Raw genomic sequence first — 16,266 nt, 5'->3', positions numbered from 1 at the left:
GGGTGGGGGGTTGGGGGGGTGGCAGGACCTAACCAACAACAGGTGCTCTTACAGCTGACCCGGCAATTCCACGTCTAGGACCGAACCCTGAAGACACCGCTCCAACAATATGAAAACGTTTGTGCCGACAGGTTCATTCATTGAACACTCCCTGAACCTGGAAAACAGTTCTAATGCCTTTTCTTAGGACAGCGGCTAAAAAACTAAGCATGGTGGGGTATGACCCAGCTGTAAAAATGAGTGAGGAGGCTCTTTATGCACTGATAAGGTCTGATTTACAGGATATACTGTTATGTGGAAAAAAAAAACAAAGCGCAAAAAGGATCTATTATACCACCCTTCATATAAGAAAGATTTAAGAAAAAAAGTACACACAGTTGCTCATTTGTGCAAAAGAAATACAAGAAGGAAAAAGCTGACACTAATGAGATCGGTTACCCAGAGGCAGTGGGTGGAGACGGGGTCAGGGGAGCCATGGTGCTGGGGCAACCTCTCTCGTGTAGCTTAGGCTCGCAGACTCCCAGGTGATGGTCAGTCAACCTGCCAAGGCTACAGCCCCGTTACTCAGCCAGACCCCGACCGGTGTAGCCGGGGGTGTTTTGCAGGTGTGGGTCACATCTATACTAAACTGGCTGTATGTCAAAGGGTATCTCTGATCATGTGTGTGTGGGGGGCTCGTCCAGTCAGTTGAAAGGCCGTCAGAGTAAGGTGAGAAATCCTGCCTGCAGGCTGCAGACCCAGCCTAGGACTTCCAGACCCTGCAACCTCGTAAGGCAATGCCTTGAAGTAACTACTGTTATATAGAGTGTTCCCTACAGCAAAGCTAAGGGGGAATTCACCCATGTTTTCATCTTGCACGTTTGCATGTTTCATAGGTTACATCAGAACCGCTGGTATGAATGTGTGTGTGCGTGTATGTGTGTGTCTTTATCTGTATCGTATCTGTACTGTATCTGTATCTGTCCCTTTGTATATATCCTTGCCTCTACACACCATTCGTAACAAAAGGAACCGGGGCTCCCTGGAGAAATGGATGGTCCGGAGCTGGGGCAGGAAAGTCCGAGATGAGCCTGGCACATTCGTGGTACCATAAAGTAAGGAAGTGCCCCCAAAAGGGTGGGGGCATGTCAAGAAAACAACAACAACAAAACCACGTAAAGCCAGTTGGAAGGCGCTCTCACAGCCAAAGCTGGGACAATGTACAGACCCTTGTGATGACACTGGACCCAACCAGATAGTCTGGGGTAATCTCGGCACCTCTAGGTCAGCTGGTTAGCAACCTTAGTTCCCTCAGCAATCCGCTTCCCCTTTGTCAGGTAACACGTGTCGGGCAATGTAACATACGGGTATTTGCAGGTTCTGCGGACTAGGACGTCTCGGGCCAGGATTCTGCCAACCCCAGACCCCAGCTGGAGGCCCCAGCTGACCTGCTGAGGTGCTGTTATAATGGGGGCTTTTGTTTCTTGCTCCCTCAATTAACTTGATTTTTTTTTTAAGTAAAACCAGTTTCCTAGCCACCTCATCCCACCCAATGCTTCTATTTCCAGCAGTATCACCATGAGGCTCTGATGTGTTGGGCCCGCGTGATCCTTATTACCATCCATGGGGTGGGAAGAGGGGCATTTTGACAGAAATACCCAGTTATTATACAAAGCAGAAGGGGTCCATGCCAGACACCCTTGGGGAGCTGTGGGCCACCTCATCCAGTGATAGCCTCCCTCCCACCACTCCAGGGAGCTCTGAGCCCTGAACAGGGTGTGAAGAACGGCCCTGGCCTGACCACGGGGACAAACAGGGACATCCCTGCAAGCTGGGGCTCCTGTCACAGACACTAGGCCACCCAAGGCCACCCAAGGCACTAGGCTGTGCTCTCCGTGGTCCCCCAGATGCCTACACCTGGAGGGGGCCAGCATCTCAGACTCGATGTGGCCCACATGGGCCCCTCCATCTCTTGATGCCTCAAGGACCCCCCGTACAAGAGCCCTGGTCATCACAAAGCCGCCTCCTCCCGCCCTTCACTGCCCACACTCACGGTCACTGGTCCCTCCCTCCCTCTCACGTGGTCCCCCCACCATGGCCACATCCCATCATGCTGGACTGTGGTGAGGAACCGCTCACCAGGCCCTGCGGCCCCAAGGCCCCCATCCCCGCCACGCCCCTCCCACCAGGGGACACACAGGACTCACTTGATGGTTTTGCCCCAGTCGCACCACAGTGTCTTCCCGATGGCCTCCATGTCCACCTTGAACGGTGCGAGGCAGAGCTCCTGGAGGAGGGCGCCGTAGTCGGCATCCTGGCAGGCAGTGGCCATGAAGAGGTGATGCACTGCAACGACAGTGTGTGGGGACGGTCACCTTCCGGCCTCGTCCCCGCCCACCGGTCACCTTCCGGCCTCGTCCCCACCCACCGGTCACCTTCCGGCCTCGTCCCCGCCCACCGGTCACCTTCCAGCCTCGTCCCCGCCCACCCTTCCCGGCCTTCCCTGAGGGCTGCGGCTCTTCTGTCCATCAGGGCTGTCATCCCCAGCTGACAAACTGTGACATGACATAGTCACACCTTGATAAATCACTCCCACCTTGATAAATACAGGATCAAAATGAAAAAACTGTTGGTCAAGCAGTGCACTGCACCGATCGAAATTCACTCACTTCCCCAAAGCTCTGGTGGCCGCCGGGCAGGTGGGACAGCCTTCCCCCTGGGCCCCCGCACCCCAGGCTTCCACTTCCTCTTCAGGCCCAAGGTCCCCTTTCTCTGTCTGTGGGGCAGGCGTCCTTTGCACCTCCTGTTTGGGGCCCAGCTGTTGGTCACCTCTACGCCCCCAGGCTATGCTGGGTCCTCTGCTCGGCTGCTCCACCTGCCCCACGGAGACACCCCAAGAAAGCCTGCCTGCAGAGGAAGCGAAGGCCAAGGCTCTGGGAAGAAACTCCGAGCCACCCGTCCAAGCCAGCCTCATCCCAGGGTCGCCCCTCCGATGGTCCTGAACCCCTCACTGCTCCCAGCACCCACCCGGTCTCCCCATTGAAACGCGTTCCCCTGCAAACCCAAGGCCTACACTGGACCTGTCCTCCTTGTCTGAGGTCTCAGCTGCCCCCGACTTTCTCGGCACCTCATTTAGGTGGGTAGAATGTTACTTTTCTTTTCTGAGAACTGTTTCTTCCGCCCTGTCATCTCCCACTCTTTTCTCTCTCTCTCTCTCTCTCTCTCTCTCTCTCTCTCTCTCTCTCTCTCTCTCACACACACACACACACACACACACACACACACACACACACGTCCTCCCTGGCACCCAGCAGCTCTGCACGTTAATATTAGTCAAATGAACGAGACGGCGACTCCTGCTTCATCAGTGGCCATTCTGTGTGGGGGTGAGGCGGGCGCCTCGGGCTGGCCCCAAGAGGGTCAGGAAGCTCAGGGGACCCCCCCTCCTGTTCGGGAAGGGTCCGTTTTAGGGAGAATGAAGATGACCGTGCATCTCAGTCAGGGCTCTCGGGTGAGCCCCACTGGGGTGGACATGACACTGAACAACAGCCTATTACAAGGATGTTGGTGACTCCGCAATCCCGAGTCAGGAAAACAGGCTGCACAGAGCCAGTCCCCAGGGCCAGGCAGTGCCACCTCCTCAGGTGGGGTCCCCAGCAGGGGAGTGCTGGGGCCCTGAGTGCCACTGTCCCCTCCACCAGGTTGGAATGAGCTCTGAGAAGGAAGTCCCCAGTCCCCAGTCCCCAATCCCTCCTGTTCAAGTGCCACCCCTGCCCCCATGTATTCAGGTCAGTCTCCTCCTGTGTCCTCTGGGCCACAGACCACAGACACCTGCCTCCCTGTCCTGCCGCCTCGGCGCTCACGCTAGGGCAGGTCTGCCCCCTGGCCGTGACCCTGGCCTGGCTCTGGGCTGGTCCCCCTGGATGCCACACCTCTCACTTCTCTCTCCCACCGAGGGCGGGACCCCCGCTCCGTGGGGACGGAGATCCCCCACCTTCCTTCCTGCCCTGGGCGAGCAGAGCCGGGCCTTATTCTTTGCAGTTCCTACAACTGGGATGAGCGGGGCCAGCTGCTGCGGGGTCTGGGAACCACTCATCATTTAGGAGAATGACACACTTTTTTAAACCAGCCTGACGTGGCTTCTTTCACTGGAAACAGAGACATCACAGTTTTAAAACTGAATAAAATTGCCAAAAGTTTTGAAACCAGCTGTTTGGGTTCCACTGCTCTGTGACCGCAAATTCTAGCATTCATCACTCACGCCTTAGAATGCATTCCTTCCTCCGCGTGTCAGGACAGGAGCCTCCCTGGAGTGTGCACCACTGGGAACCCAGGGCTCCTTTGGGGGTTCAGAGGAATGCTCCCTCCCCCCACAGCAGGAGAAAGCCCCTGAAATGAGGAGAGAGGGCAGCAGCACAAAGCCGTGGGGTCCCTCAGGACAGCAATGGGGACAGAGTCAGGGCGGCCCAGCTCCCCACGGGGCGCTCCATCTGGTCCTCCAGCACCTGGAGCCTAAGGAGAGGTGAGGGCCCGGCCGTGTGAACCTGGAGGGTCTCGTCTTAGGTCGCCCTTGGTCTGGGCCTGCACACCTGGCAGGGGAGCCCGTCCTGTTGCGGCTGATTTCATGTTTGCAGAGAGAGAACCACAGACCCCAAATCCTCCTCCTCCCAGAGCTGGGGGGATGGCTGGGACGACAGGGAGGGGTGTGGGGAGTGTGTGGGGGGGTGGGAGGTGAGGAAGGGCCAGCGGCTGGGAGGCCTGCTGGTCTGAGTGACAGGCTGGGGGCTAAAAACAGAGCCCCTGCTGTGGCCCTAGAGCTGGGAGGGGGGGTGTGGGGGGGGGACGTGGGGAGCTCATGTGCCTCCAGAGACCGCCCCCCTCCACCCCCCTGCCCCCGGAACCTTCCAGGCCAGGCACAGAGGAGGCCTCAAGGCCTCACTGGACTCAGGCAGGCCTCTTCTTCACCAGCCACAGTGTATCTGAGAAATGGGAACCTCAAAATGGGAACCCACAGGACACTCAGGGGCCTCTGACCCCAGGGGCCACAGGGGCGAGGAGGAGGGGACAGGAGGGGGAGGGGACAAAGGGCACTTTCAGAGGTGATGGGTAGAGACACACACTGTCTTGAGTCCACATGTGTGTGCATGTATGTCAGAACCTTCCAAACTGCACCCTTTAAATACATTCATGCATTCTGTGTCAGTTATACCCCAATAAAGCTGCTTATGAATAATAAATTCAGAGGAAATGTCAAGAGTGGGTTATCGCCCAGCGGTGCCATTATGGGCGATCTTTCTGCCTCCCGCTGTCCTCTATTTTCCACAGGTTAAAAAACACACAATTTATAAAATATTGTCTCTGTAGGCCAGCCAGAGCTTCTAATTGCCACTGGAAAACCCTTGCTCTGCAGGTTCTCGTGAATCATTTTCTGCTCACCCCGCCGGGCCAGTGGACTGAGAACCACCCACTTCCTACTCTCTTGGTTACAGCCAGTCCAGAGCCAATCCCCTGTCACCGAGTGCCCCAGACAATGACGTAAACAGAATTCGGTTCGAACACGTTGCCCTCAGCCTTCCTTAGCCTGTTCTGAAAAAAAGAAAACCAAAACCAAAATGACACAAACCGAAAAAGAAAAAACTATGTGTCCAGTAAAAACTCCTACTCAGCCCTCCAGGCCTGGCGAACCATCACCCCCGCTGCCCTGCCGGCACAGCGCTCTCTGAGCGCGTGCGCTGCTCCACAGTGTAAGTGCCAGGGAAACCCTTCAATCGCCAACTATGGACCTGGAGCCCGCACTTCCTCCACCCGGCGCCAGCCCTCAGTGGGCTCTGGGAATGTTGGGGGCTGACGGCACCATGAACGAAGGAGTAGGTATGCTGGAGGACATCGCGCTCCTGGCCACTGACCGCTAACTTTCCGGGTCTGTTCTGGCTTCTAGAAATCTCCAAGTGGTTTGGGCCTCAACTGCTTCAACCAAGGTCTCCAGAGATGGCTGTCTGCCCAGCCTGTCAAGCACCTTGTGAGTTTTGTCCTCCAGCAGTGGGCATTCGGACAGTGATCCGATACCATATTGTACCTTGGTACCTGATGATATCTGTCTATGAGAGCCACCATCTATCGGGTCTTCGGAAAAGTCATGACACACGTTTGTGACAGATGGTGCTAGTTCATTTTTGGAAATACTAGAGTCATTCGCATCTATGTTATTGCTATGTCATTTGACAGCTGACAGTTCTAGCTTCATTCTAAAAAAAAAAAATTGAGCAATTTGGTTGAGTTTTGGAGATTTTACAACAAGTTGAAGATGGAAGACCAAACTGTGTTTTCCCCATATTTTATTGTTTTACTTCCATAAAGGGAAGAATGCACGTCAAGCTTGTCATAAGTTGCATAAAGTTTATAGTGACAATGCTCTATAAGAACGTCAGTGCCAACAATGGTTCACGAAATTCCATGCTGGTGATTTTGATCTCAACGACACTCCTTGGTCAGGGAGGCCCACCGAGGTTGATGATGACAAAATAAAGGCATTGATCGAGTCAAACCCACATTACACAACACAAGAGATTGCAGAAACATCGACCATTCATCATTCAAGCATTCATGACCACCTGAAGAAGCTGGGATTCATAAGCAAGCTCGATATTTGGGTTCCGCATGAACTCAAAGAAGTTCATTTGATGGCGCGTATAAACATCTGCTATATGCTCATTAAACATGAGGAAAATGATTTGTTTGAAGCGACTGATAACTGGTGATGAGAAGTGGATTGTTTATAACAATGTGGCGCGCAAACAGTCTTGGTCCCGACGTGATGATTCACCTCAAACGACATCGAAAGCAGACATTCATCAGAGGAAGGTTATGCTCTCAGTGTGGTGGGATTTTAAAGGTGTCGTGTTTTTTGAGCTCCTACCAAGGAACCAAACAATCAATTCAAATGTTCCTGTCAGCAATTGGACATTTTGAATGAATCCATCAACCAGACTCACTGCAACCACTGGTGTCCTTCAGGGATACACAATGTCATCAGAGGAGGGCAAAGGGATTTTCTTGATTTTATAAACTAATTTTCACATCTCACCTGTTAAAGCAGTCTATTTCTGCATATGTGTAGGACAGTGCGGTGTCACAGGTGTGTAACAAACAGATCACTGAGCAGTGGCTGGAGCGCATGTCCCGGGTACTTTACTGACAGGTGTGAGGAGCCTGAAGATGACCTGTCGGGACAACGAAGGTCCAGACCCGAGGGCGGAGTTCCAGCCCATCTGAGCACCCGCTCCTGCCACCTTATCATCTGGCGCGCCTGAAGCAGCCCTCAGTCACCATGCTCCAGCCTTGGTGGGCTGCAGGCCCCTGTGCCACCTGGTCCCCGGGCATCGCCCCACCTGGTCCCCGGGCATCGCCCCACCTGGTCTCTGGGCATCGCCCCACCTGGTCCCCGGGCATCGCCCCACCTGGTCCCCGGGCATCGCCCCACCTGGTCCCCGGGCATCGCCCCACCTGGTCTCTGGGCATCGCCCCACCTGGTCCCCGGGCATCGCCCCACCTGGTCCCCGGGCATCGCCCCACCTGGTCCCCGGGCATCGCCCCACCTGGTCCCCGGGCATCGCCCCACCTGGTCTCTGGGCATCCCCCCACCTGGTCCCCAGGCATCGCCCCACCTGGTCTCTGGGCATCGCCCCACCTGGTCCCTGGGCATGCTCCCACCTGGGTCCCCCGGCTCAGTGTCTGGTGTTTGTGTTTCGCCACCAGCCCTCTCTCTTCAGGAGGGTCCCCCCCCAGAAGCTTTCCATCCCTGGCAAGAGAAGTTCCCACCCACCGCCACCCTCTGGGCAGCCAATCAAGGGCTGAGAGAGAAGAGGAAGAAGTCGCCCTGGCCCCCGCGGCCCTTTCACGTCCCCTTCAAACAGCAGCTTGCTCCAACGCAGGTTCTCCTGACTGTTACCTGGTTTTGCTCCTCCTGGTGAGGCTGCAGCTCCAGCGCACTGCCCCTTTCTCGGGCCCAGAGATGCTGTGTCCCTCCTGCCCTCCCCTCCTCAAAGTGCCTGCTCTGTGCTGGGTGTGGAGGAGCTACCTGTTAACGTGTCCCATGAATCGACAAGAAAATGGGACACTAAGTCAGGTAGAAGTGACGCCCAAAAGGTGGGCAGTGGCGTCAGGCAATATGAGACTAAACCATGATCGGCCACAATATCACCCCTGATAAAGTTAAATTCCACCTGAGAAGCGGTGATGGCGTCTCACGCCCAGGACGGCTACGGTCAAAATGATAGAGGAAGTGAGGCGAGGCTGTGGAAAGTGGAGCCCTGGGCACAGTGGTGGGACGTGAAATGATGCAGTCTCAGGGGACAGTGTGGAGGTCCCTCAAAAAATTAAACTTAGGAGTACCATGTGATCCCCAAATTCCACTTCCGGGCACACACCCCATAGAACTGAATGCAGGGTCTCAAAGAGACACTTGCATACCCACGCTCAGAGCAGCATCACTCTCTAACAGTCAAAAGATGGAAGCGACCCAAGTGTCCATCGACAGACGGATAGACAACACGAGGGATTATCATTCAGCTTTAAAAAGGAGCGAATTCTCACACCTGCTCCAGCATGGATGGACCTGGAGGACATCGTGCTGAGTGACACAAGCCAGTCAGGGAAGGACGAATACCACGTGATTCTGCTCATAGGAGGCTCCGATGGAGTCAATTCATAGAGACACAGAGGAGCAGGGTGGGTGCCCGGGGCTGGGGAGGAGGGCGTGAGTATTTAATGGGGATGGAGTTACAGTTGGGAAGATGACAAAATTCTGGAGATGGACGGTGGTGATTGGTGGCACAGCCACGCGAATGTACCTAATGCCACAGAACGGTACATTCAACTGGCTAAGATGGTAAATTTTATGTGCATCCTATAAGCATTAAAAAACACAGTGAATGGGATAAAGAAGGCCCCACTATTAGAACTCGCCATGCAGCCGTGCTGGGAGGGCCCACGCGTGTGAATTCCCTCCCGTCTCTCCCCGCGTGGAGCACACAGGAACTCTGCCCTAGGACATTGTTGGAGTCACAAAAGCCGTGTGGGCTTCAACCAGCTCTCACAGCCCCCGACAGCGCTGGGAGACGAAAGTATAATACAAAGGGCACAGAGGACCTAAGGAACATAGTTCAAACGATGACTACACATGACACGCAAAAATTCCACGCTCCTCCCACGGGTTTATGGGCCATTTACAAAGGGACATTCCAGTCAGGCCAGAAGGAAGCCTAACGCACACTGAGCAGAGGTGTCCCGGGGTCTGCTGTCCGTCCGCAGTGCAGTAAGGCTGGGAGGAAGTGTCGAGGGAGGAACCAGAAAGCCTGAGCCCCTGGGCTTTGTAAAAACTTGCTTTCTTGGCAGCCGGTTGGCTCAGGTGGTGAGAGCGCAGGCTCATAACACCAAGGTTGCTGGTTCAAGTCCCACATGGGCCCAGGAGCTGCGCCCTCCACAACTAGATTGAAGACAACTACTTGACTTGGAGCTGATGGGTCCTGGAAAAACACACTGTTCCCCAATAAAATAAAATAAAATAAAATAAAATAAAATAAAATAATAAATAAAATATAAAAAACACTTGCTTTCAAATAACCCATGTGGTACATCGGAAATAAAGACCACAAACACGGAAAATCCAAACAATATCAAGGATAGGCACAAGGCAGAAGGAAACTCGGGCGGGTTTCACTCCTAAACAAGAAAGAACAAAAACAAATGGATTCAGCATTCCGGGAGAAAGAGCTGCTTTTCTGAGGGGAAAAGACAGTGAACAGAGATAAACCACTGTTCACTTCTGATCAAGAACCAATGTGAAAATAATTCACAAAACTGGGTCAAGAAAGAGCCAATGTCCACAGAAACAGGGAGGATTAGGAAAATAAGGTAATTATCTATATAACCACGTGTCGGATGAAATGGACGAGTTCATGGGAAAACAAGAGACAACATCATTGCTGTAAGACAAAACCAATGGAGCTCCTTAAGCTCCCGGAGGCACAGGCCGTTCACACCCTCTGAACTGCCCAGGCACAGACGGAAAGGACCAAAGGGCTCACACCTCTTGAGGGAAGACCCAGTGCTGCTAAGAAAAGCCACCAAAGAAAGTACGGAACAATCCTTAGGAACAGTGAGCAAAACTCAAAATGCACAGCAGCCAGCAGACTCCTGAGTCTGCACAGGGACCGGAGAAGCACTCCACGCGCCCCAGACATACAGGCAGAATCACACTAGCAAACCTCCCCTCCACCTGGGTCACCGTCTCACCGGGGCCAGCAGCCGGCCAGCCACAGATGGAATTCACAAGTCAGCAGGAGGCTCCGTGGGATGTTAAGTGATTCTCCCCTAACATCACAAAAACATATTTTACACGCGGCAAGGAGACTCATTCTCTACCCCTCTCCCGTCCACAGCAAAAATAAAATTAAAAGCATTTTGCCCAAAGGAGGAAGACTGGAGGTTTCGGGTTTGCTGTCCCCAGCAGGGAGGAAGGCAGGCAGCCGGGCCACTCCCCGCCCAGCAGCTGTCATCTCCACCCCAGTCGCAGCAGGAACCAAACGGAGAGTCCAAATTGGGAGGAGGTGGGACCATCGCCCTTCCTGGCTGAAAAGCCACGGGGAGAAGAATGAAAACAAAGCAAGAAGCAAGCGCTGTTGGAGGCCGAGTGCAGGGAGAAGGCCAAACATGAAACAAAGGTACAGAAGGAGCTTTCTTATATTTCAGCAATGACCAGGAAATAAATTGGGGGAAACATCCCACCCATAGTAGCACGAGACTCCTAGAAAATGAACAAGGAATGTGCAGGTGGGTATAGGCAGGACAGACGACTGTTTCTTGAACAGGTGGTCTTGATATTAATCCTCCCCTACCAATCAATAAATCAGTGCAACTACCATTCAAATCCCAACAGATATTTAGCTTGAAAACCAGTGGACATTTCAGATGAATGAAAAAGGTTTTTATGACGTTAAGGAAGAATCATTTACTATCACACGCCCAGGGCCATCCCTCCCAGCGGAGGCTCTCATCCCACGCTCCCCTGGCCACACCTCTCCTCTGTGCCCTGGGCTTGTGCGGACACCTGCCTACCTGCCATTGCCCCTGAGTGTCCAAGGGGACGTCTAACCCATTCTGGCCGCTGCGATGGGGCTGCCAGCTTTAGCAAATAAAAACACAAGATGTCCAGTTAAATTTGAATGTCAGAGAAGCAGTGTTTTTAAAATATATAAGTATGTCTTAAGTATGACCTGAGACATACTTACACTAAAGCAATTTGCTGTCGGTCTGGAATATGAATTTGACTGGGGGCTGCGGAGTTCCAGCTCCTGTCCACTGGAGCCGGCTGTCCTTGACCTCAGCGCTTCCCACACCTAAGCCCACGGCTGTCCTTCCTTTCCCTCCGGAGCTCTCTGTACCCCCTCCAATCCTTCTGTCTCACGCCTCCACCCTTATCCACACTCCAGCGTCCTGCCTGGTCTCCTGCCCCCATCCCATGCTCTGCGCAGAAGCCCAGGGCTCTTTTAATCCACACGTTCCATCTCGGTCTGGTTCCCCCATCCCGCTCCCCTCCCCCCACCCTGTTTAACATCCTGCAGGCTCCGCACTGCCTGTGGAATGACATCTGAGGTGCTTACCTTGGCCCAGAGGACCGGGCCCTCCAGCACCAGCCTGGGGGCCAACCCCCTTTCCCGCTCAGCCACAAAGGCTTCCGACAGAGTCCCAACAACCAGCGCCTCTGCAGAACTGTCCTGGGGACCTGGGGTGCTCTTCCAAGCTCCTCTGCGCTTGGGGTCTGGTCCCACCTCCAGCCCTATGCAGAAGCTCCTTTCCTTCTGCGTAAATAGCACCACTTAGTATGTGGAGCTGGGCTTCTCAGCCTCGGCCCCACGGCGGTGTGTGCTGGGCCATCCTTTGTGTGGGGGGCTGTCCTGGGCTGTGTACAGGGCAGCCTTCAGCAGTCTACCTACTAGAACCCCCTCCCAGTCATGACACTATGTGACCCACTTGTGTTATGTGACAGATAGAAGGACCCAGGAGAAATGGTTTAGTGCTTTTTCTAAGCACCAAAGAAAGGGCTTAGAAGGTGCTCCCTTACCTGTCTTATCACCCCGCCAGCAGCCCTCTTTCCCCTCACCAATGGATCCCACGGAATCTTCTAGAGGCAATAACACACATGCAGAGAGAGCCAGCCTTAGGTGTTGGTGTCACCAAGTTTGTTTAGGTGCCTATGCTTTCTAGACCTCTTTTCCCGTGACATACAAACTGCTTTTAGCCCCGCAGATAACTGGCCAGTGTGTGACCATGTGCCAGCCATTGGTATCCAATTATTTGCCTGGGTACATTTAGGCCTTTTGCCCTCCCAGGCGATGTCAGGGGCTCAGGAGAACTCTTCCTGGTGGGTCCCGCGGGTGTGCGGGTGCAGCCTTGGGGAGCGGGGGTGGGTGCAGCCTGGGCCATGGGCTGGATCACTGCTTCTCTGCCCCTTGGTTTCCAGGAAACTCCGTTCACTCAGGAGCTGCTGACAGGACGGACTGACCTGGGTCCAGCATGGCATGTGTGGGGGGCACTGCCAATGTGGTGTGATGGGGCTTTGAGGAGGACATGCGGGGGGCACTGAAGGTCACCCATTCCAGGAGGTGGGTCGGGTGGCCAGGGAAGGCTTCCCTGAGGCGGGCAGTCTTTCAGGAGAGGGCTGGGGTGGCGTGGGGTGGCCCGTGGGACTGGAGGACAGTGAGCATAGGGCAGAGCGGACACGGGGCCAGGGGTGTGACGAGGACGTCTGGGGTCTTCGGTACCACAGAATCCACCGTGGGAACTCCGCATGGTGGGGAGGGAGCCGCCAGGGAGAAAAATAAAGGCGACACTGTGAGGCGTAAGGAGGATGAAGTGAGAGGCTCGGCTGTGCTGCCCCAGCCTCAGCGTCCCCGGCCCCCCGCCGCGTCTTGGCTCAGGGGCCCTGCTCCAACAAAGCCTCTATGCTTTAAAGGATGGTTGAATGATGTCTTCCGATGTCAAAGAAAATACTGAAATAAAACAATCTTAGGGGAAAAAAACTTTTCCAGGGACAACAATAACTTCATTATGTTAAAATGAATGAGGGCTTGTTCAGATCAGGAGCCCTCCTACACCGCTGTGTTGACATAACCCTCCTTAGGAGAACAAACGAGTTCTCTAGAAACATGACCCAGCTCAAGGTCATCCTGTCCTGGGGGCGGGGTAAGGACTGATGTGAGGACGTCCCCCTGGGAACTCGGGGTTGGGGGCAGAAGGGTACCTCTGGTGTGGCGGGCTGGGGACAGCCCGAGTCCCATGCCCTCCCAGAGGCAATCTTGGTGGCAGGCCTGGGTCAGGGTCCACTGAGGGGAGAGCCCACCATGCCAGGTGGACCTCAGCTCTGCTCCCAAAGGAGAGGGACGCCGGGCAGCCACACCAGTGGGGCTCCACACTCGGGGGTTAGAATTTCTACCACACCGGGTTCCAGCATCACACACTGCCGGGCACGAGTTTAACTGAGTACAAGCTGTGGAATCAGTTTATCCTGGGAAAGAAATAACCTTTGCCTAAAGGACCCCCACTGAGCATTTCCTGGTTGTGCTGCTTCCCGCCACCTCCACGTGGATACAAACACCCGCAGCGGCCCTGGCCTGGGACTCGCAACACGCACACGGACTGGCATGCGCCTGTGGACTGGAGACAAAAATCCAGCAACTTCTCCCTCCAGCTAACACACAGGGGACTAAACAGACACACTGAGTTGATTAGCAAATGGGAATTCTTCAGATCTGGGCTTCAGGACGGAACTACCTCCAGATTCACAGAAGTGTGACAATCTGGAGTAGTCACATATATGACATGTCCTGTGATGTCCTAGGAGGTTACTAACAGTTATGCTTGTGTTTGTATAAATATACAGCCTTGCAAGAGAACCCCACAACCCCCAGCATGGCCCCAGGGATGGTGTGCGTTTCCCAGGACAGATGACAGAGCCGGTCACACAGTCAGTGCTGGCCAGCACCCCCAGTGAAGGTGGGCTCCTAAAAACAGGAGCAGTCACAGGATGACCCTGGGTCGTCTGGAAACGTCCCCTTTTCTGATTGATGACAAACTTTTCAGTGACTGTATACAAGGATTTTGAAATGCATATGATCATCATACCAGTAAACAGAATCCTGAACAAAACCCAGAGCGAAAAGAAATCATACGAATAGTGGGATTTTAACAACTATATTGCCAAAGCAAGCAGATCGAATCAAAAAGGAACTGAGTGTAAAGCCCTTCCAGATAAGTCCTTGAACCGCCGGACTAGCACACTTAAAAAAACAAAACAAAACCCACACTGCCATTCTGGGCAGCAGACTTCATCACCAAAGAGGCCTGGCAAACGCTCCAGCTGGGACGGAAACACTGCGTGTCCCATATTCTACTAATTCCTGCTGGGCTCCAACCACACGAACTTACTGATAACCTCATAAAGTTGTGTTTATTTCTCCCAAGATACAACATTAGCCAGACGACTCAGAATAATTTAAGATCACAGGACTTTGGACTTTCCCAGAACATGCATCACTTTCTTGGTAAACAAGGAAGGACTTTATATGTGATCACGACACACTGTTTTATTTACACACGCTTTAGAGTGTGCAGCTTCTGGGCACCAGCAGAGAACATTTATGCAAAAAAAAAAAAAAAAGGACACAGCCCCACTCTCCGCCTTGCTCACAAAATGTTCATTTCTTAGGAAACCAAAACAGTAGGTTTTATGTCAAGCCAAATGGTTCCTAACACAAAAGAAGAGACGACTATTTGAAGATTTTGCTTTACACATAACTTCGGCCAAAACACGTAAGTGGTAAGATCAGTTTTCAGGTGACATACTGGAGCAGCTGCTGGGCCTTTCGTGGAGAGACCCTCCGGGGCGCGGTGCACGGTGTACACGCGGAGGCCTGGACTGGCAGGGCGCCTGGCCAGTCCTCAGCCCGTCTCCTCCAGCGCGGGGCCGCCTCCAGGACAGGCCACTTGGCCCCACGCAGCTTCCCCGGAACCCCTTCACCGGCACCCACGCCAGGGGGACCTTTCAGCAGACGCTTCTGTCCTGGGGAAAGGCCACAGGGGGCCTTCCTGCCCACCGCTGGATTGTTCCACTTAAACGACCTATTTCGTTTTTATCAAAATGTAGCTAAATACATGACATGATTCCAGTAGCTAAAGCAGGTTAGTAAGGCTTCTTAGCATTTTATGAAAACTGAACAGGGAAATGGAGACAATTGCTTGCTAAGCCCTGTTTCAGCTGATCATCTCTCCCCAAGAGGAAGGCCGCGCAGTCCGCGACCTCACCCCGAGTCCCTCCTGCAATTCCTGGGAGCCAGAAGCGCCGAGCTCACACGAGCGGGCACAGGAGCAGTGGAAATGGGCTGGAAGTCAGCTACGGGTCCCAGGGGGTTTACTTGCAAACCCGCAACTGCTGTGTGACAGCCAGGTGCTCCGTTTTAGCTAATTTCTAGCTAATTTCTAGATAAAGGGCCGTGGTTGTGCTTCGCAAATACACAATCTGCCGGGTGCCTGTGCGCGCGCACGCACACTCCCCCCCACACACACTCACACACTCACACTCACACACACACGCACACACATGCACACTCCCCCCCCACACACTCACACACTCACACACACACGCACACACACGCACACTCACACACACATACACTCACACACCACACCCACGCACACACACACATGCACACACATGCACACACACTCATACGCGTGCACACGCACACATACACTCACACGCACACGCACGCACACACACACATACACTCACACGCCACACCCACACGCACACACACATGCACTCACACGCACACACACTCACACGCACACGCGCTCACACCACACACACACACACACACAGTCGCCTGAGGAAGCCGGAGCTGGCGGTCGCCGCGGCTTCGGCGGAGAGCAAGGGGGCAGCCGGCGCGTCCCAGTTCCCTCCTGACAAGTGGCTCCCGGGAGTGCGCCCCAAAGCTGCCCGGCGCCTTTCGGAACTCCCTGGCCCCCGCGGTGCCCCCCAACTGCCCCTTTCCCCCCCGAGGGGCGCTCGAGGGGCGCACCCAGGGCTCTGGCGGCGCCCGCCGCCCCTCGACGCCGCCGCGCGGGCGGCCGGACCCCGGCCCTACTCACCCAGGAGCAGCCAGAGGCCGCGCCGCGGGAGGCCGCGCAGGCCCGGGGCCATGGCGCGCTGCGGAGCCCGGGCCGAGGACT

General features: G+C 54.5%; 1 protein-coding gene across 2 annotated transcripts in view; it reads right to left on the bottom strand.

The window, feature by feature from the left end:
* The window catches only part of RAMP1 (receptor activity modifying protein 1), a 36,457-nt gene extending 20,197 nt beyond the window's left edge, over positions 1-16,260 (bottom strand). Inside the window, exons 1-2 of one of the 2 annotated variants that reach the window (XM_019630296.1) lie at positions 16,186-16,260; positions 2,187-2,325 (exon numbers count right to left, since the gene is read on the bottom strand). In XM_019630296.1, coding sequence (XP_019485841.1) covers positions 2,187-2,325; positions 16,186-16,237 — 191 coding nt within the window. In that variant the 5' untranslated portion in view covers positions 16,238-16,260. Of the gene's footprint in view, positions 1-2,186; positions 2,326-10,272; positions 10,445-16,185 lie in introns of those variants that run through there. The other variant, XM_019630305.1, reaches the window with a different exon arrangement.
* Between the last annotated feature and the right edge of the window lie 6 nt (positions 16,261-16,266).

The sequence above is a fragment of the Hipposideros armiger genome, unplaced genomic scaffold (assembly GCF_001890085.2).
Source record: "Hipposideros armiger isolate ML-2016 unplaced genomic scaffold, ASM189008v1 scaffold_17, whole genome shotgun sequence".
Taxonomy (NCBI): Eukaryota; Metazoa; Chordata; class Mammalia; order Chiroptera; family Hipposideridae; genus Hipposideros; species Hipposideros armiger.
This window is presented reverse-complemented; position numbering and strand designations above follow the sequence as displayed.